Source organism: Barbus barbus, assembly GCF_936440315.1.
Source record: "Barbus barbus genome assembly, chromosome: 19".
In the NCBI taxonomy this organism is placed as follows: domain Eukaryota; kingdom Metazoa; phylum Chordata; class Actinopteri; order Cypriniformes; family Cyprinidae; genus Barbus; species Barbus barbus.
In genome coordinates, this window is record NC_136747.1 from 10774452 (window position 1) to 10795224 (window position 20773).

Consider the following 20773-nt stretch of genomic DNA (forward strand, 5'->3'; position numbering starts at 1 on the left):
CAAAGCAAAAGTGAAGGCCTAGCTATGTTTAATGGACTCTTCCCGTTAAAATTAAATAAAACATGTAGTAATGTAAAACAAATATGACTCTGGTCTTTAATGCTTGCAATGAAAAAAAAACTGTGTAAATAATTGCTTTGCAAATGAACAAAACTATAATAATGTATGTAAATGCACTTATAGCATACATGTAGACATTATCATAGGACATGCCTGAATGCAGAATAAAGTCATTTCGTGTGTGTGTGTGTGTGTGTGTGTGTCCAACACAATGTCCTTTGCCTATACAAGTTTGAAGTCCTCTAATGTATGGGAACACATCATACATGGGCACATACAGGTTTTAATACCTTTATATAAAAATGTTAAAACACTTGAAAAGATAGGTAACATAGAATGTGGTAATTTGTCTTAAAAATATATATATAATTAAAGGATGAAGTTAGGAAGTTGTTAGGATAAAATCAAATTATTGGCTAAGAATGCTAAAATGACATTAAAAAGAGAAAATGACAAAGTTAAAACAAGTATATCAATATAATTATTTATTTATTTATTTGGGCATATTAATCAACTTTGTTGTTTCGTTGAATTATGTTCTGATCTTTTTTTCTTTTTTGTTGTAGTACTTTTCTTTTTTTTTTTTCTTTTTTTTTTTTTTTTTTTTTAAGTTTTTTCAGACACTTTAGTGACCTATAGGTGTTCACTTTAGTTCATTTAGTTTTGTGTTTGAATATATGATATTAAATATTAAACTGTAAGAATTAGAATTATAGAATCGGGTGTCAGTTGCATAAATTGCTTAGACTAGTCTTAAAATCCATCCATTCATTCATTCATTCATTCATTCATTCATTCATTCATCCATTCATCCATCCATTCATTCATTTATCCGTCCATGGCCCGGTTTCACAGACGGGGTTTAGACTAAGCCAGGATTAGGACATTGTTCAATTAGGACCTTTAATTAATTTTATAAACGTGCCTTAGAACAAACATTACTGGTGTGCATCTAAAGACAAAACAAAGGCACTGATTTGTTTTAAGATCAGTCAGTGCAAGTTTCTTTCAGCTGAAACAGCTCAGATTTACATTTTAGTCTAGGACTAGGTTTAAGCCTTGTTTGTGAAACCGGGGGTATGTTTCTTCGAGACTGGTCATAAATTTGTAAAGTCAGTAACATAAAATGGTAGATTGGTCTAATTTGATTGTGAAAAGTAAGACTGATTATCACTTGGTTAACTGCTAGTTGATCAAACTAGTTCTTAAGGCACAGTCTTGACATAGTGGCTATGTTTATACAGCTGGCCCCAGGCTCTGTAAATACCGAACAAGCAATTTTCCTTCTGGCACTATCGTCCAGTATGACCTATGAAGGAGTGGGATTCAGGACAGAACATAAACATTTCTCCGTGATGAGCAAATACACCTTTACAAGGTCAAATGAATAGACTCGATCGGGAAAAACAGTGGAGGTAGAAGGGAGGGAGATCCCATCCGGTCCAGCAGTGATTTCTCATCCTCCCGCATACGTCTTTGACTCCGCCTCTCCGCTGCCCTGCCTGGAGCTCAGTCTCAGTGCCCCTCTTCAGAGTTCAGACCAGCGGACGGAGACCACCACCATTCGCCGCTGCCGCTGCTGCTCCGTGCTGACCTACTGATATAATGGCCTCCGATGGTATGGATGAACGATCCCCGCTGTTGTCAGCACCGAACTCGGGGAATGTCACGCCCACCGCTCCGCCGTACCTGCAGGACCAGAGCCCGAGAGGTAAATGTGCATTGTGACAGACGGAGGAGTGCTGAATCATTTAGGGCGTATAGTAGTGAGCGGGGATCTGTAGCAGCCTGCAGCCCGTTTCATATGATACATTGTTTGCAGACGACAAGGAATAACAGCTCAGATGGTCGTGCCAGAAGAACGGGCCTCAATCTGCCTGATAGTGCCATCGCAGCCTCATGTGATGGGTGCAAAATGTTGCATTCTTGGACAAGGACACATTGTGTCGAATTTTAAGCTAGTTAGTAGCTAAACATTCTGATTTATCGGTTATTAAACGATGGTCGACTGTCACCGGTTCAGCCGGCTGCAGTGCAGATTTGTATGGATATTTCGAGGTTGCTGCATTTAAGATGAGGCGGGTGACATTTCGCTTGCTAGAGATGTTTTGCTTACATTTCATAGACCTCTATAAGTGCCAGTTCCTATCATATAGGCCCAGACCACAGTATATAGATTCTATAAACATTATATAATTCATCAAACACTTCTTTATTCCTACATAAGACATACTGCTAATAGTAAACAACAAAGAGGAGACACAAGGAAAGATGCACATTCACTTTGTAGCCTAAATATCAACGTTTTGGTTTGAAGAGTGTGCAGTTTTTGTTTTTGAAGGTATGTTTATACAAATTCTTAGTTTGCTACTGTAATGCTGGTGACACTATATTTTAGTGTCATTGTTACATGTAGCTACTATAGAGACAACAGTAAATTATGCATAAATACAGGCGACTAATCCTAACCCTATAGTAAGTGTATATGTTGTTAATTAATGTTACTCAGTACTTATTTGTGAAATTATACTGTAATGAGGACACCTTAAAATAAAATGTAACCATAATTATTTTTCTCGGGGATTATTAGCAGAGCCACCATAGATATACAGGCAGGTCCTCCAGACAGCATAGTGGTCAATTAATATGGGGTTTTCAATGATTGATTTCCAGACTTTTACTTTCGTTTCCTCTAATCATGAATAATTGGTTGTGTATTTGATTGCCAGGCTGTAATGAGACATCAAATCCAAGTGAGGATGCCAAAAATTGGACAGTTCCACCTTTTGCAAGTATGAATAAGTAGCAAAGCCCATTTGATGGTATATTTTACATACTATAGTCCTACTGTTTTACATACTATTATTATATATATTACACATTTTTTTACATATTTAATAGTAAAACCAGTTTTGTGATGTGAACTGAAGAAATGAGGTCTCTGTGAATTAAAGTTCTCTCAGATTTTCAAACCAACTGATAAATAAGACCCCCAAAGACTGTTTAAGGACACATTCATGAGGAAAAGTGGGCATCAGATTTCCACATGAACCCACTAAACAGACATAGATAATCAATAGAGTTTTTTTATTGGCAGATACTGAGAAGAAAAGAGCCATGCTGACATATAACCTATTTGATATAAGCAAATACTATTTAATTATAGCGATTCTGGATGTTTTAAAAAATATTTTAAAACAAAGGAATGAATCCCAAATTGACCAAATGTCTCCCTACTAAACAGTCTGTCAACCCATATTTGCTCTTTTGTAAATCTACCTATATTGCACTTCCTGATTAGCAGAAAAATATTTAAATTTTTATTGTAATGATGCGTTTACACTTTATCTCATTATTCATAATGGTTTTATTACCATGAAGTACCATGATCAGGTGGTGTGGGCGGTGTAAACTATGTGTGCTAAACTATGTACTCTAGCATTATTATCTGGCCTAGCATTTTAAACCCCTGGATTATGGTTTCTTTTGCTATTTTGACCACGAGCGTTCACCCACTGAGTCTAAGAGAGGGATTAGTCTGTCCTGTTGGGGGAGGAACGGCTGAGCTGGACTGGAGTATGTGCACAACATTGCTGAGACTGATGTTTATTCTGCAGTTGCATTTGGAAGCCAAAGCTGCATTTATTGGAAACACCTGTGTGCATCAAACCCTATAAGAGTAGAACTGTGAAAGTTACAGTCTGCATGGTCTTTAACCATGCTCTGTGCCATTAGACTGAGTAGAACAAAGCATAAGAAAGCTTTGACCTTGTCTGCATGACATTCACTGAATGGGTTTTATTTTAGTGATATGTGATCAGTCCTCCGAGGTGAAAACCAGACCAAATATTGCTCTCTCAGCTGGTGATGTCATGTCATTTCTTCAAGCATCTCGCAAGATAAACAAATATTAGTTGACTGAAACTCTTGAAGGTCTAGGGATGGGCAGGAGGACTGGATCAACTTTGCCTTAGGCCTGGGCAAGTAATCAAATGTTGTTGTCAATTACAATTTTGGCTTGCAAAGATAATTGAGATAGAACTATTATAGTGCCGCAAGTTTGTAATATCAGTATAAAGTAATGCAGTTTTGTACATTATTAATACAGAGGCAGATTATGGATTAAGGGGTTTACTGATTTATGCACACTCTCATATTCACTATTGTCAATGCATGCTAATCTCTGCTACACATGGGGTGCATAACCTCTCTCTGATTTTAAACATGATAGTAAGACGGACAGAGACATCAGCTGCAATAACAGCTGTCTGGAGGCTCCGGGGTTGGGAAAAGGCCTCTCATCTTACAAACAGTGCAGGATGGTGTCAGAGAAATGAGACCTGTGCTTTCCATCTGCACCTGGAGAGACGCTATATGCTATATTAGTGTGTGAGGCATAAGGATATCTGCTTATGAACTGTCGGCATGAACCCCTACTTCAATGTACACAACTACCAAGCACGTGAGACAGCAGCAACTTCAGACTAATTTTTATAATCTACTGAAAACAATACAGAGTGATTTTTGTTCCTTAAAGGCTAATAATGTTTTGAGTAATACTCTAAATACTGCGTCTCACAGCATTGAATTGTTTGTTTGATCATCCTGACACAGCAACATAAAACCAATGGTGTGAGTTTGGGAAGGAATGTTTATTCAATTATTTTTGACGTTTGGTTTGGTGCTGCTATTGGTGCAGAAATTACACACTTCACCTTTAAAAAAAAGCAAAGTTGCACAATACTTGTTCATGACACAGCTGTTTTCGTAACATAGGTTCAAGCAGGTTCAGTTTGTGCCACACGCTTAAAAATAAAGGTGCTTCACAATGCCATAGAAGAGCCTTTTTGCCTAAATGGTTCCTTTAACATCTGAAGAACCTTTCTGTTTCACAGAAGGTTCTTTGTTGGCGAAAGAAGGTTCTTCAGATTATAAAAAGGTAAGAAAGAGATTTGACTGAATGGTTCTTTGTGAAACCAAAAATAGTTCTTCTATGGCATCACTGTGAAGAGCCATTTAAGCACCTTTATTTTTTAGGAGTGCATGTTCTGATCCTTGTCTTTCCTTGTCTGTTCTGCAGAGAGCCCATTAAACAACATGGAAACAAAGAAACAAATCTTCGAAACGAGAAAGACCTGTAGCATAAGCTGTCAGTCAGAGAATGGCTGGAGAGCAATTTCATGGCAACATTAAAATTATACTACAGGAATATAAGTGGAGGGAGAAGAAATACATACTCATCATAGGACTGACAGCTGAAGTTCTTGATATCATCAGCAATGGCTTGCAGGTAGAACAGGCCCATAAGTTTAAATAACTCCTACCATACTAGTTTAATAGGATGCTTTGCTGTTAAAATGAGAAAATGAAAACAATACACTCCTTTAGCCTCAGAGTGTTTCTGAATCACTGAATCACGCTAAACATCATTTATGATAAAGTATACACTACCACTCAAAAGTTTGAGGTCAGTAAGATTTTTTTTTTGTTTTGAAAGAAATGAATACATTTATTCAGCAAAGATGCATTATTGATTACATTACAAAAGTGACAGTTAAGACATTTATAATGTTATGGAAGATTTTTTTTTTAAATAAATGCTGTTCTTTTGAACTTCCTGTCCATCAAAGAGTCCTAAAAACAAAATGTATCATGGTTTTCAGAAACTATTAAGCAGCACAGCTGTTTTCAACACTGATAATAATAATAAATGTTTCTTGAGCAGCAAATCAGCATATTAGAAGGATTTCTGAAGAATCGTGTGACACTGAAGACAAAATTCAGCTTTGAATCACAGGAATAAATAAAATAGAAAACAATTATTTTATATTGTAATAATATTTCATAATATTACTGTTTTAATGTATTTTTGATCAAACAAATGCAGCAAAAGACATCTTTCAAAAACATTATAAAATCCAAGCAACAATTAAAAAAATTGCAATTTTGAACAGGATCATATTATATAATAATATTTGGAGTAAAATGCAAAAAAAAAAATCAGTTTTTTTTTTTTTTTGCGCAACCTAGTTTTCCATTATTATATATTTTAGAGCTTGTTCTCTAAGTAGTAGTATCAAAACAATGTGATTTTATTCATCCTCAAGGGACTTTTTTCTTTATTAGGACGATATTTTAACTTATGAACAATACATATGATAAAATATCTCAGATCAAGTATGTGTGTTTGGTGTCCTGCAGCATCTCATAGAGAGAGATGGATGATCCCTGACAGCTGAGGGAGGTCATGGGGCCAGAGCTGCTGTCAGTTGTTTTTGCTGTGGTGTCACATGTTCAATATGGCTGCAATATGACTGTGTCGTTGGCCAGCGTGACCTCAGAATGAGAAGTGACAGACAGCAGAAGTAACATGTCTTAATTTCACTGAGAATACGCAGTGGCTGAGCTCTGAATTTCAGTAATATTGAAGACAAGCGGAGACCGAGTGCAGGGTTTGGCTGATGGCCCAGCTACTGTACAATGGATGTGAGGGAGTAATTGAAAGTGTGGATGCACTTATTGCTAAACACAGTGAATCTGCATTTTTGGGTCCGTTGAATGGGACTCAAAGCGAGACACATTTATAATAGAAATATAACATATATTAGTGAATTCTAGCTCTAAAGACAAGAAGGCCTGTCTAGACACAGTTGTTTGATTTATTTCTGAGGTTTTATTATTCAACAAATAAGTATCATTGCTTATTACACGGCTCTCTAGAATACTAGAATATTTTGTATAATGGCTGCTGACCTTTATCTCATTAAAACAAATTAGTGCATAATTATGTGTATTATTGTTCTGTGGTCTCGTTCTTCTCACGTAATGAAATAATTTGAATTCAAATAAATACTTCATGCCCATTTATATATTTGCTAAATAGCCTTGTAATAATGTGGAATAATGCATGGAGTAATGGAACTGAGCTGGTCATTATGGCAAAATAAACCTCTTAAGGGTGATGCAAAACCTGACCCTCACCCTGTCTGGGTTTATTTAGCAAAAATGACCGGCTAACTGTACATTATTAACTTACCCAAACTGGTAATACAATATGTAATTTCTGCTGTATCTTGCACTACTCAAGTTAGCTTATGTAAATCTGTAACAAACAATACACTCCTTTATCGGTATCTATAGTTCCATGAAGAACCTTTAACATCCATGGAATCTTTCTATTGCACAGAAGGTTCTTTAAAGTGGAAAAGGGTTCTTCCACTAAGAAAATTGGTTCTTTTGAGAAATGTTCACTGAAAGGTTCTGTGGAGAACCAAAAATGTTTTTTCTATGGCATCACTGCTAAAACCCCTTTTGAAACCTTTCGTTTTAAGAGTGTAGTATCATTAATGTAGTAGTCATGCAACACTGACAGACTGCATGCTGGTTTCTGTCCCTCTGCAGCTGAATTACCTCCACCCTACACAGCCATCGCCAGTCCAGATGCAGGGGGAGTTCCTGTCATTAACTGTCGAGTGTGCCAGTCTCTTATAACTCTGGATGGCAAGCTCCATCAGCATGTGGTGAAGTGCACCGTCTGCAATGAGGCCACGGTAAGAGACCCCCAACTGCGGCTTCAGCTTATTCATGCACAGCTTTAGTCCTTCATCTGGCTCCTTCCTTTTTTAGGGGTGGGCAGTATAATTAAAAGCCTGTATCACAAGTTAATGCATACTTTTATGGTACGATTTGATGGTATTGTAGTAAATACCCAAAATTGAATGAAGAATAATATTAAAGAACCATGTGGTGAGGCCTATATTTCTCTAATCCAGTGAATTGAATACGTTAATGGAATATACACTATCGTTCAAAGGTTTGGGGTTTTTGAAAGAAATGAATACATCTGTTTAGCGACATCTGTTTGAAATTTCTATTTGAATCCTGAAAAAAAAGTATTGTGGTTTCCACAAAAATATTAAGCAGCACAACATTAATGTTTTTAACATTAATAATAATAAGAAATGTTTCTTGAGTAGCAAGTCAGCATGTTAGAATTATTTTTGAAGGATCATGTGACACTGAAGACTGTAGAAGTAATGATGCTGAAAATTCAGCTTTACCATCACAGGAATAAATTACATATTACAACATATTCAAATAGAAAACAGTTGTTTTAAACTGTAATTATATTTCACAATGATTCTATTTTTGATATATTTTATCAAATAAATGCAGCCTTGGTGAACATATAAGACGTCTTTCAAGAATATAAAAAATCTTATTGACCTCAAACTTTTGTATAGGATCTTCGCCTCATTTATCTTTTTATTTGGAACTTGATAAATGTTAAAAAAAAAAGAATGTTAACAAATTCAGATTCACATTATAATACACCTAATTTATAAACAAAGGCTGAAAACAAACTCTCTAAAACGGAATGTTACAACTTTAAATTCTCATTGATTGAGCTATATTTATAGCTTTAAAGTAACTGATTCATGCACACCTGATTGCATATCAGTTAATAAATGCAGCAAGCTATGATATAGGTCGACAACCATAAACAGCTAAAATGTGCTCTCTTTTGTCTCTTTCTTTGAACCTGATGTATTTGCTGCTTTCATATTCAGATTCAAAAAGGTCACAGTTGCAAAAGTATTAGCAGTTGTTCATAACACAAGTTTGTGAATGCAGACTAGACACAAGCTTTAGTGGAGGTGAAGTTTATCAGTGAATAATGGATCAATTTAGTCCACAATACAGTCCTCGCAGCCTTATAGAGCCTACAAGTAATTGTGTTTGGGATGAAGGATCCACGTACATACCCATAAGTGTTGTGTGCTCAAGAGGGTTGGATTGCAGTGTTATTGAATTGTCTGCATGAGAAACACTTCACATGAACAGTGGATGCTTAATCTTTACTCCAGAGTCACCTGATTCACATAACAGCAAAATCATGATGTTTTGTTTGATTTTAAAGGGCTTCAAGCGGCTCTATTTCAGATTAGTTTAGTGTGTATACAGTATGTGTTGCATTACATTCAACCTTCAGCTCGATTCAGATTTCATAAATTCCTATGCAGACCTGACCTCAATAAGATGTATTAAAAGGTTGCTCTGTCTAGATTGATTAAGGTTGCCAGACTAGTCCCTATAATAATAGAATTATTACATAAAGTGTTGTTGGTTTTTTACAGAAGAATGCTTAAGCAAGAGCAGTAAGGGAGATTTATTATATTAAGGCATGCATATTACATGGTCCCGTCTGAAACATGATGTGTCTGTTTTTTTAACAGCCTATAAAAAATCCACCAACAGGAAAGAAATATGTTAGATGTCCTTGCAACTGCCTGCTAATCTGTAAAGACACATCTAGGAGGATAGGATGCCCTCGGCCCAACTGGTAAGTGTTAAAGACACACTTCAGAGGGTCATTTAGTCAGTATGTGTTATGGGATCTGCAGCAGTGTATTACTGCGGATGTGCATTATCATAAACGCTCAAACAAGCAGTGCTCTTTTGAGTTTGCACTTAGCACTATGTCAAAACATTTCATATGCTTTTACAAAGCAGTCTGAGCATTTATAGAATTATTGTAGTGAAAGAACAGCTGTGAGAATTATGGGAAATCACTGTAAAAAGGCTGACAGATAAAAAATCTAATTTGATGAAGTGAAAAAGTTGATTGAACCTTGATTTTTATAACAGTATTATAAAAGACTGCTTACATAAAAAGCATATAAATATCAGTTGTCACGCTATATCTCACAGTATTCTGTCTTAGATGGTATTTAAATGCTTAGTTTTATGATCAAAACTCTGTAGTTTTTACTGTGGGGCAAAACATATAATGCAATATAATACAATGATGACTGAGAAATTAACAAATAAATGTTCCACAAAAGCCTGATGTATTGTGTTTGATATTCACATTATAACATGATTTAAAAAAAAAAAAAGATGTATAGATAATCAAGTAAACCTCAGTCTAGTAAGTGTCCATCCTGAAATATTACAAATATAAAAATAATTAAGGTTTTTGCCACTTTCAGCTAAAAGACACAAGTACCACAACCTTTGTTTTTTACATTTATACTAAATTTCAAAATATACTAAAGGTCTTTTATTTTCTAAAAATGCATAAACTATTAATTAGATGACAGACAACATGTAGTAGGTTCTGTACAACAGCGTTTGCAACATAGTTTTGATCATATTAATAATTTAGGGATAGGTTTGGGTTATCAAACAAGATACATACTTAATAGCGTTAATAATTAACTTACAATATGTAGAAAGTGAAAAACTGACATTGTTTTTCTGGGCCCCCAGCAGACGGATCATCAACCTGAGTCCTGTGATGGTGATCCCAGAGGAGCAGCCCGCCCAGCCAGCTCTGCCAGTCCAGCCTGAGGGCATGCGCGTGGTCTGCGGCCACTGCGGCAACACATTCCTTGTACGGTCTCACATCTTTATATTAATATTTCATCTTTGACCTACTGTAATATTTCTTCCCGTGTCAGTATGTGCAAAGCAGAGAAGATCTGTGAATGCATTTGCACTACCATTCAAAAGCTTGAGGTCAGTAAGGTCACCAAGACTACATTTATTTAAAAAGTAATATTGGGAAATATTAGTAATATTTCAATAATTGCTTTCCATTTGAATAAAATGGAGTTTATTCCTGTAATGTTAAAGCTGAATTTTTAGCATCATTACTCCAGTATTCAATGTCACATGATCCTTTCTGCTCAAGAAGCATTTCTTATTATTATAAATATAAAAAAATAATTGTGACCCTTAATATTTTTTGTGCAAACCGTGGTACATTCTATGATAAAGAAAAGGTTTAAAGAGCAAAATTATTTGTATCATTATAAATGTCTTTACTGTCATTTTCAATTTAATGAGTCCTTGCGGAATAACAGTATTCATTTCTTTCTTTTAAAAAATCTTCCTGACCTCAGACTTTTGTAGGGTAGTGTACATGTGGTGTAGAGTTGTTCTAGTGCACATGTTCTTAGTGTCCTGTGATGCCCCTGCTGTGTAGGGCAGCGATGATGATGATGATGAGTGCTCCCAGTCTTCCTCAGGCCTGGCTATTCGCGCCCCCTCTGATCTTTTCAAGGTCCTAATACACTGCCACCTTCTCAGCTGGTGGAACTGACAGAATGGCAAACTAATTAGAAATACATGATTCCAGGGCTCCAGACTGAAAAATAAACTCAAATTAAAATGTATTACATTTATATACACTACCAGTCAAAAGTTTTTGAACAGTAAGATTTTTTATGTTTTTAAATTATTCCCTTCTGCTCACCAAGCCTATTATTAAATTATTAAAAAAATGTATTAAAAAAAAAACATGAAAAAGCTTACTGTTTCAAAGCTTATGACTGGTAGCGTATTTTATAATTTCATATACTATTTCATATTTCCATATACTGAATCTTCATTTCATCCACTGACTGTTAATAACTAAAGTAAGATGCTATGAACTCAGTGAACTCAGCAATTCTGTAATTTGTCAACTTAAAGTCATTTGGTCTTGTCATGTCATTTTAGTATATTTTTGTCTGGAGCCCTGTGACTCAAATGATCATAACTCCTTGCAGCCTACAGAGGCAAGATGCAGCAACAGAAAAATGTAGTTTACATGTTTTTTGTGAGATCTTTTTTTTTTTTTTTACTGCTTTTTGCTTGCCTTTGTACAGGGTTAAATCCACTAACTCTCCTAATATATTCTTTTATTCGTGTCAATTTATTCACTGAAATCCTTTCCAAAAGATTTGCTAGTTATTTGAATAATTTATGAGTAGCCATTTAAACTAATATTGAATGTTATGCACTGACCGGTGGAATCAAGTTTGGTGTAGATTTGAAAAGGATTTGTCCTGCTGTGTGTTTGCTTACTCTAGAAGTAACCACTTTCTCAACTCTCCTTGTTTTTGCAGTGGATGGAGCTCCGATTCAATACACTGGCCAAGTGCCCGCATTGCAAAAAAATGTGAGTTGCCATCATTTGTCATAATATTTGTACATCAAAAATGTGATGTCTGTGGCAATACTCCACCAGTGATGTGCCGTTCTCAGGAGAAATGTCGTAAATGTCAGTGTGTGCTGTGCGTTACTAGCCGGAGGTCAGGCTTGAGTTTGTACTGGACCGTTTGTAGAAGTGAAAGTAAATAAACCCTGGCGAGTTCCAGTTAGAGAGGGAGGCAATGTGATGCCAGTCTGCCAGTCACCTGAGACAGCGAGCGTATCATGCTGACATACTGAAACATGAGCCCTGCACGCTAGTGGCGCTGCGAGGGAGAGTTATGACAACAGATGTTGCAGCACACGTGAATGGAGCTGAGTTTCCCAAAGCACAGATTTCCACTTGAATGCAGAGGGATGGAAGAGGCAGAGAAGGAGATACCAGCAGCAGAAGGGTTGAAATTAAGCACCTCAAGCTATCTGATTTGCCGTGATTCTAGAAGAATGTTTGAAAATCCCATCACATGAGAGGCATGTGAAGGGTCATGGTAAGACTTAATGGCCCTCAAACAAGAAAAAGAGCAGACCATGTGACTACAAGAGTTTGTCTGCCAGCCGAGGGCTCTGTGCTGAGCCAAGTGAGAGATCTCAAAGGCCCGGTACAGTGGAATAAAAATTATATTTTGAACCAACTTTTTAAAAAAAATGCTATTAAAATGAAATTTGTTGAGCCAAATTTATTAGTTTTTCTCCAATTATATTTAGGTTAAGTTCTTAAAAAGTCCTCAAAATGTTTATCTTCCAAAGACAAACAGATTCAAAGAAAGTTAAAAAAACACATTTATTATAAAGTCTATACCATACTTAAAGGGGTCATATGATGCGATTTCATGTTTTCCTTTGTCTTTGGAGTGTTACAAGCTGTGTGTGCATAGATAAGATCTGTAAAGTTGCAAAGATTAAAGTTTCATATAATCATAATATATATATATATAATCACATATACGCAAAGAAAGAAGGCGTCACACTTTAGTATTGTTGCTGCCGCCATGTCTGGAGACGCTGTGTGTTTTGTTGTGAAAGCGAAAGTACTTTGTTTGGCTTTCCAAATGAGTACACAACTACAAATCAGTGGTTAAGTTATATTTACAACTCTGTTCCAGAACAGTACAACGCAAATATTCGAGTGTGTGCAGCGCATTTTACAGAAGACTATTTCCTGAACATAGCCTTTCTGTAGCCTACAATGTGAACACTATGAATGGCTGTGATGTGAACACTATAAAGTGGGGTAATTCCAACGTCGCAAGGACATTATGCTGCTTCTGACTCACAGCCTGTAAGTATGTTTCAATATTAAAAGAATTTGCTACTGACTATTCAAACGCGAGTTTTGAGCAGTGTAGAGTAGTGCTTGTTTGGGGTTTCTCCGATCACAAATGCAGACATGGTACTGCTTACGCAGCGTGGCGCAACACGTAAAAAGAGCATATGAGTCATTATAATCAGTAATTGTATCCTCACTGAATGCAACAAATGCCTCGTTTATAATGGGTTTTTACTGTTTTAGTCTCGTCGCGCCGGGACACGGCATCCCAACATGGTAAGTAGCGTAACATTTCCGTCACACGCTTGAGGTATTCGGCCAATCACAACGCACTGGATAGCTGGCCAATCAGAGCACGCCTCACTTCTCAGAACGATGAGCTTTGTAAAAATCGGCGCGTTTCAGAAAGGCGGGGCATAGAGGAGCAACAATAATGAACAGTATGTGGAAAATAATGTTTTTTGAACCTCGAACCACGTAAACACATTGCATTACACTGAATACACAAAATAATGTTTTTTTAGCAACATCATATGACCCCTTTAAACTGTATATTTTCTTTAGACGTAAACCAAAATAGTACTTGATTTAGGTTAGAATAATCTTTTTTTTTTTAAAACTTGAGTTCACAAAAAAAGCTAAATTAGCTATAATATAAAAGTAGAATTTTCACTTAAAATAAAACTAAAAACATGTCATTAGTCAATGTTTAATTTAATTTATTTACTATAAATGAACGCAATTTCAAAAAAGCTTAAAGTGATAGTTCACCCAAAAATGAAGATTATGTCAAGTTATTCCAAACCTGTATGAGTTTCCTTTTTCTTTTGAACTCAAATCAAGATATTTTGAAAAATATGGGTAAACAAACAGTTGATGGTCCCCATTAACTTCCATAGTATAGAAAAAAATACTATGGAAGTCGATGGGGGCCATCAAATTCTTTTTTTTTTTTTCTCAAAATATCTTCATTTGTGTTCAACAGAAGAAATACTGTACACTTACACAGGGTTGAAACAACTTGAGGTTGAGTAAATTATAACAGGATTTTAATTTTTGGGTGAACTATCCCTTTATTGATTATTGTGGTATATTTTTAAAATATGCATCATATTTCCTGTTATGTACTAAAAAATAATCAGTCAGTAAAGCAATAGCCAGTATGTGTTCTGCACATCAGCCCTCTAATGTCAAGCAAAAATGCTATTCAAACTAAAGTTTTGTTTTTTAGAAAACTGAACAGAACAGGTTTGAACCTGAAACCACTATTTTAAGTTAGACAAATGTGTCCCTGGTCCACAAAACCAGTCATAAGGGTTAATTTTTCGAAATTGAGATTTATACATCATCTGAAAGCTGAATAAATAAGCTCTCCATTGATGTGTGATTTGTTAGGAGATACAACTCTTTGAAAATCTGGAATTTGAGGGTGCAAAAAAATCTAAATATTGAGAAAATCGCCTTTAAAGTTGTCCAAATGAAGTTCTTAGCAATGCATATTACTAATTAAAAATTAAGTTTTGATATATTTACAGTAGGAAATTCACTAAATATCTTCATGGAACATGATCTTTACTTAATATCCTAATAATTGTTGGCATAAAAGAAAAATCTGTAATTTTGACCCATACAATGTATTTTGTCAATTGCTACAAATATACCCCAGCGACTTAAGACTGGTTTTGTGGTCCAGGGTCACAAATATAAAAATGCTCTTTAAATAAATGACACGGTCTCTTTCCAGTGTATTGTAGTTTACTTTCAGGGCCTCATTTATAAAGCGTGCATATGCACAGATTTGATCGTAAAGTGTGCGTGCGCTTAAATCCATCCCAAAAACTCTCATATTTATAAAAATGGTCTTTGACGTGGAAAAGTGCTTAGCGTCACGTCAGGGTCTGAGCAGACATTTTTTCTTGTCGGAGTACTGCATATTTTTGCAAATGTGAGCTGTTCTTGCAGCTTGCTGTTCTAAATTGAAGAATTTGGACAATGACCGTTGATCTTTTATGTTAATTACATTAATTAGGAGTTGTTTACAAGACAAAGAGCTAAAAACCATTCAGTTGCGTGCAAGTTCAAGATCATTTGCGATTCATAATTTCACATCTGAAAGAGAAGTGATTCTATGAATCACACGTACACATATTTGAAAGATGATTGTAGGATCAAATTTAGGATGGTTTCTGCGCAACATTTTATAAATGAGGCCTAGTTTGGATATTTGTTTTTCTGTGTAGCAGCCATTAAACTCCATTTTCCAAACTGCTTTTCCTATGTAGAGTTGCAAGCCAAGCACTGACTAATTCATGCTATAAAACCATTATACCTCTACTGAGACTGAAACAACCCAATAAAACCGCCACATTAGGTGTGTGGTCAGTTTGCGGTCTGTTTAAAGCAGCACTAGTACTAAGCACATGTGCTATCTTTGTCTTCAGATCCTCTGTCGGCAGTGCTTTACCCAGAAGGCGCTGCTGTGCCTACATTACAGTAGGAATGATCTGCATTTTCATCGGTATCGGTTTAACGGTGAGTAGTGTTTAGTATGTGTTCATAGTCATAGTCATAACAAATTTTATTGTGTTCTCTACCGTCCAAATTTTTGGGGACAGTAAGGTTTTCTTTAAAGAAATTAATACTTTAATTCAGCAAGGATGCAGATAAACATTTGAACTTTCTATTCAAAATAGAAAATTGAAAAATAAAATGCATCATAGTTTACACATAAATATTAAGCAGCACAACTGTTTTCAACATTGATAAGCAGCAAAGCAGCATATTAAAGTGATTTCTGAAGGATCATGTGATACTGAAGACAGCATCATAAAAAATAAAGGAATAAATAGCATTTTAAAATATATAAAAATAGAAATGTTGTTTTAAAATTATAATAATATTTTATAATATTACTGTTTTACTGTATTTTGGTCAAATAAATGCAGCCTTGGTGAGCATAAGAGACTTCTTTCAAAAATATTTTAAAATATCTTACTGACCCCAAACATATATTTATGTATATACTGTTTGTATATTTATTTGTGCATATATATTTATATGTAGATATATTTAAATGTCACCAAAGCAGTGTAAACTGTATTTTGGATTACAGTTTTTTATATATATATATATATATAGCAGTATAAAAGTATTTTTAATCAATGTATAAAAATATAAATTTTTGTTTATATGAAAATATCATTTTTTTAATACTTACATTTTTTAAGAAGAGCAAATTTAGATCATTTAACATCTAAAATGGCAAAGCATATTTTCCATTTAACTTCAACTTTTCCATCCATATTTTAATGTAACAAAAATTATACAAAAAGAACTAATGATGGAAAAAATGAAAACATAAAACATGCAACAAGGAGATAAAAAATATGCAATGTATTATTTGTTTTACGGAGTCTAAGAATATAAATGATTTATTCTTATTAGCTGTTCTTGTACCGGTCATGTAATGACCCACTATGATTTTGTTCCTAGAAGTGTATTCTGGTGGGAAGTTCTCCACAGGAGTTTCTCTACATGGCAGTATGGATAAAAACAAAAAACCTTCCTGGATACACTTAGTCATTTAATTACACTTTGTAATTCTCCTGGATACACAGTGGAAAACTGTATATTTTCCACTGACATGAAGTCACGGTTTTCTTTAGTAACAGATTTATTTCAGTCACGCTTGTAATTTACATCAGGGTCAGATGATCATTCTCACAGTTTGATTTAAGCCATATATTATGTTGCAGTTGCTAAAAAAAGTTACCAACCAACTAAAGAGTAACACTCAAATTAACACTTGGCAGGTGTTCATTTTGGACTCTGGATATGAACTAATAAACAATGCTTGTTAGCTCATCTCATCCCTGTGTTTTTCCTCTCAGGTTGGCACTCAGGACTTCGCCAGGCATTACCACGCTACTTACGTGTCCTGGGCCTTCGCGTATCTCCTGGGTCTCATCTGTCTGGTACGGGCCTGCTACTGGGGTGCCATTAAAGTCAGCTATCCAGAGAACACCTTTGCGTAGACAAAGCGTCCATCCTTCAAGTCCTTAGTGTTTGATTTCTCTTGATTTGAACAGGTTACAAGAACATAAGAATCCAGGGGGGTTAGGTACCTGCAAATGTTTCAGATTGAGTTATTGATTAGCTCTGATGTAACTGATTTGAACCCGTAATATGATGGCTTGAGGAATTAAAGTGAAATCAGTGATTCAAAAATTAGAAAAATAATACAAATAATCCATTCGTGGTACGCCTCTTGGAATTGTCATGGTGGGTGGATATCAAACATATTTTACGTACTGCATTTTGTTACCAACTTGACCAAAAGAGATGATCTTTTATGAACAATTTGCCCATTGCACTACGATTTTATGCAATTCTTCTGTTGTGTTGCTGCTAGTTACTACAGCCATTCTGAGCTGAGAGATGTTATGTGTTCAGAGAGCCTGCCAGCACCCACGGTGGCACTATCTGCCATGTTCAGATATATTTAACTGTTCTTAAAATGCTGTGCCAACATTTTTTTTTTCAGTGTCCGTTAAGGGATCTCCCTCTGATGAAATTTAGCAGTATTTCCAAACACATTTAGCCTGCTCAAACTCACTGTGAGCAATAATCTTGCATTTTTTCTTGCTTTAAAAGACAAGCTGCATGTACACAGTCACTGGAGCTCTAAAACAGAACTCTGGGTTCAATGCAACTTAAGCTCATTCGATCGTTTTTGTCATGATATTGATTGATTAGCACAAAAATTATTTTGACAGTACAAACAAAAAAAGCGCTGACGCAATGGAAGCAAATGGGACCAATTCATAAACATTCAAATATTCTGTCGTATATAACAGCAAGACATTTAAGCAGCAAGATTTTATATGTGAAAAAAGTTCATCTTACAAAGGCTGAATTTATTTAATCAGAAATACAGTAAGTACGGTAATATTATAAAATACTATTACAATTACAAATAACTATGTTCTGTTTGAATATACTTAAAACTGTAATTTATTCCTGTGATGTCAAAGCTGAATTTTCAGCATCAATACTCAACAGTGTCACATGATCCTTCAGAAATCATGCTAATATGCTGATTTGAAAACAGTTGTGCTGCTTAATATTTTTGTGGAAACTGTGATGCATTTTATTTTCATATTTATGATATGAATAGGAAGTTCAAAACATTTGAAACAGAATTGAGTTCATCTTTAATGTGTTCTTGCTGAATAACAATATTAATGTATTTGCAATAAATAATACAAATGACAAAAGAACACCTAAAACAACTTCAAAAATGACCGTTGTGCGGAAGAATTAATGTAAGTGCATTTATGAAATTATAAGCTTCGTGTTTCTACTTTTAAATACTCCAAAATTGGCCCCAGTCACTTCCGTTCTAAGAGACTCACTGTAACCTTTAAACTATTTAAAGAAAACTGTTTTTGTGGCCACAAATCCTTGATCTTAACTTGTATTGAACCTGAAATATTCCTTTCATTTAACTCACTGATCAGACACTTTGTGAATGGGAAATGACATGTGCATGATTTTAATTTGATTCTTTTGTACTCAAAGACAGTGTTTTGTTAGTCTGTTACTGACAGGGCACACTGGAAGTGTTACGCCATGTGTCTAGTGCTCTTTCCTGTGTGTAGAATGTAAACGCCCCACTGCTACCCACCTAATTCCACAACTCACCACAACCTTGCTAGTATTGCTGTAGCTTACATTTACAGTAGTTCAGTATTTTGTCAAGACAAATGGAGATAGCTGTACTATCTAAACTTGTTCTGAATGTGACAAGCCAGTGAAGGAAACTGAGCACACAAAGTCTGTAGTTCAAGTTGGAATATGGCTTGGGTCTTTTTAAAACAATAATTTCTCAATAAAATGCTAAAATCATTCAGGAATGCTCTGTGTGTCTGTTTAATGCAGACATGTGACGTAATTCAGGAAGAAGCTAACACCAAATGGTCTTTCAAAGGTCAGGCTGTCATTAGAGTGAACATGTTCACCTAAAGCAGCGGACAACAGGGCATCGCTTGTTGTTATTCGCATACACTGACTAGACCTCTTCCTTTACGGCGAATCATATCTTGCCACAAAATGAATAAAAATACACTTGTGCTGAAAGGTTTACACACTCCTCACAGAATCTGAAAAATGTTAATTATTTTGGCAAAGTCTAAGAGGGATCATACAATATGCATGTTATTTTTTTATTCATTTAGTACTGTCCTGAATAAGATATTTTACATAAAATGAATTTATAATGTATATTATTTATTATTCACTTCAGTTCTTCAGAAAATCCTCCAGGTCCTGCAAATCCTTTGGTTTTCCAGCAGTGACTATGATTGAGAGATGCATCTTTTCACACTGATGACAATTGAAGGACTCATAGACAACTATTATAAAAGGTTGCTCAAGAAGAAACATGATGCATTAAGAGCCAGGGGGTGAAAACTTTTTGAATTTGAAGATCAGGATGAAGTATTCTTATTAATAAAGTACTAAATTTAAAAAAAGCACAAGTATTTAAACAAAAACAAACATTTTTTTTTTATTTTGAACAAAAAAAAAGTGAAGTGAAGTAACATTCAGCCAAGTATGGTGACCCATACTTGGAATTCGTGTTCTGCATTTAACCCATCCAACATGCACACACACACACCAGTGAACACACACACACCAGTGAACACACACACACCGTGAACATACACCCGGAGCAGTGGGCAGCCATTTATGCTGCGGCGCCCGGGGAGCAGTTGGGGGTTCGGTGCCTTGCTCAAAGGCACCTCAGTCGTGGTATTGAGGGTGGAGAGAGCGCTGGACATTCACTCCCCCCACCTACAATTCCTGCCGGCCGGGGACTCGAACCCGCAACCTTTGCATTACAAGTCCGACTCTCTAACCATTAGGCCACGACTTCCCCGTCGTGTTCAACAACAATCCTGTTCAAAATTTTTCACCCTTAATGCAACTTGTTTCCTTCTGGAGCATCAGTGAACATTTGAATTTTTTTGTAATGGCTGTATATGAGTATACTGTCAAACCAAGAGACCTTCGACATTTCTCACATTATCACAGTTTATTTGCTATAGTTTAGAAAATGGTAATAAAATATGACAAGCAATCAGAGTTAAACTGTGTCAGAACAAATTCATCTTGATAATGTCAGATAACTTTGATAGAAAGGTATGTAATGAATTTAAAAGGGATAGTTCACCCAAAAATGAAAATACTGTCATCATTTACTCACCCTCAAGTAGTTCCAAACCTGTATGAATTTCTTTGTTCTGCTGAACACAAAGGAAGATATTCTGAAGAAAGTTTGTAACCAGGCTGTTTTGGGGCACCATTGACTTCCATAGTAGGAAAAAAAAATACTATGGAAGTCAATGGTGCCCCAGAACTGCTCTGTTTCCCACATTCTTCAGAATATCTTCCTTTGTGTTCAGC

At 35.5% G+C, this 20773-nt stretch overlaps 1 protein-coding gene across 1 annotated transcript; it reads left to right on the top strand.

Moving 5' to 3' along the window:
• Positions 1 to 1555: 1555 nt before the first annotated feature.
• LOC306884823 (type 2 phosphatidylinositol 4,5-bisphosphate 4-phosphatase-like) lies at positions 1556 to 19215 on the top strand. The gene is made up of 7 exons (XM_079441034.1): positions 1556 to 1771; positions 7462 to 7610; positions 9297 to 9403; positions 10333 to 10456; positions 11955 to 12007; positions 15748 to 15838; positions 17197 to 19215. The coding sequence occupies exons 1-7, from the start codon at positions 1666 to 1668 to the stop codon at positions 17338 to 17340; spliced, it is 774 nt and encodes a 257-aa protein (XP_079297160.1). The 5' UTR covers positions 1556 to 1665; the 3' UTR covers positions 17341 to 19215.
• Positions 19216 to 20773: the final 1558 nt, after the last annotated feature.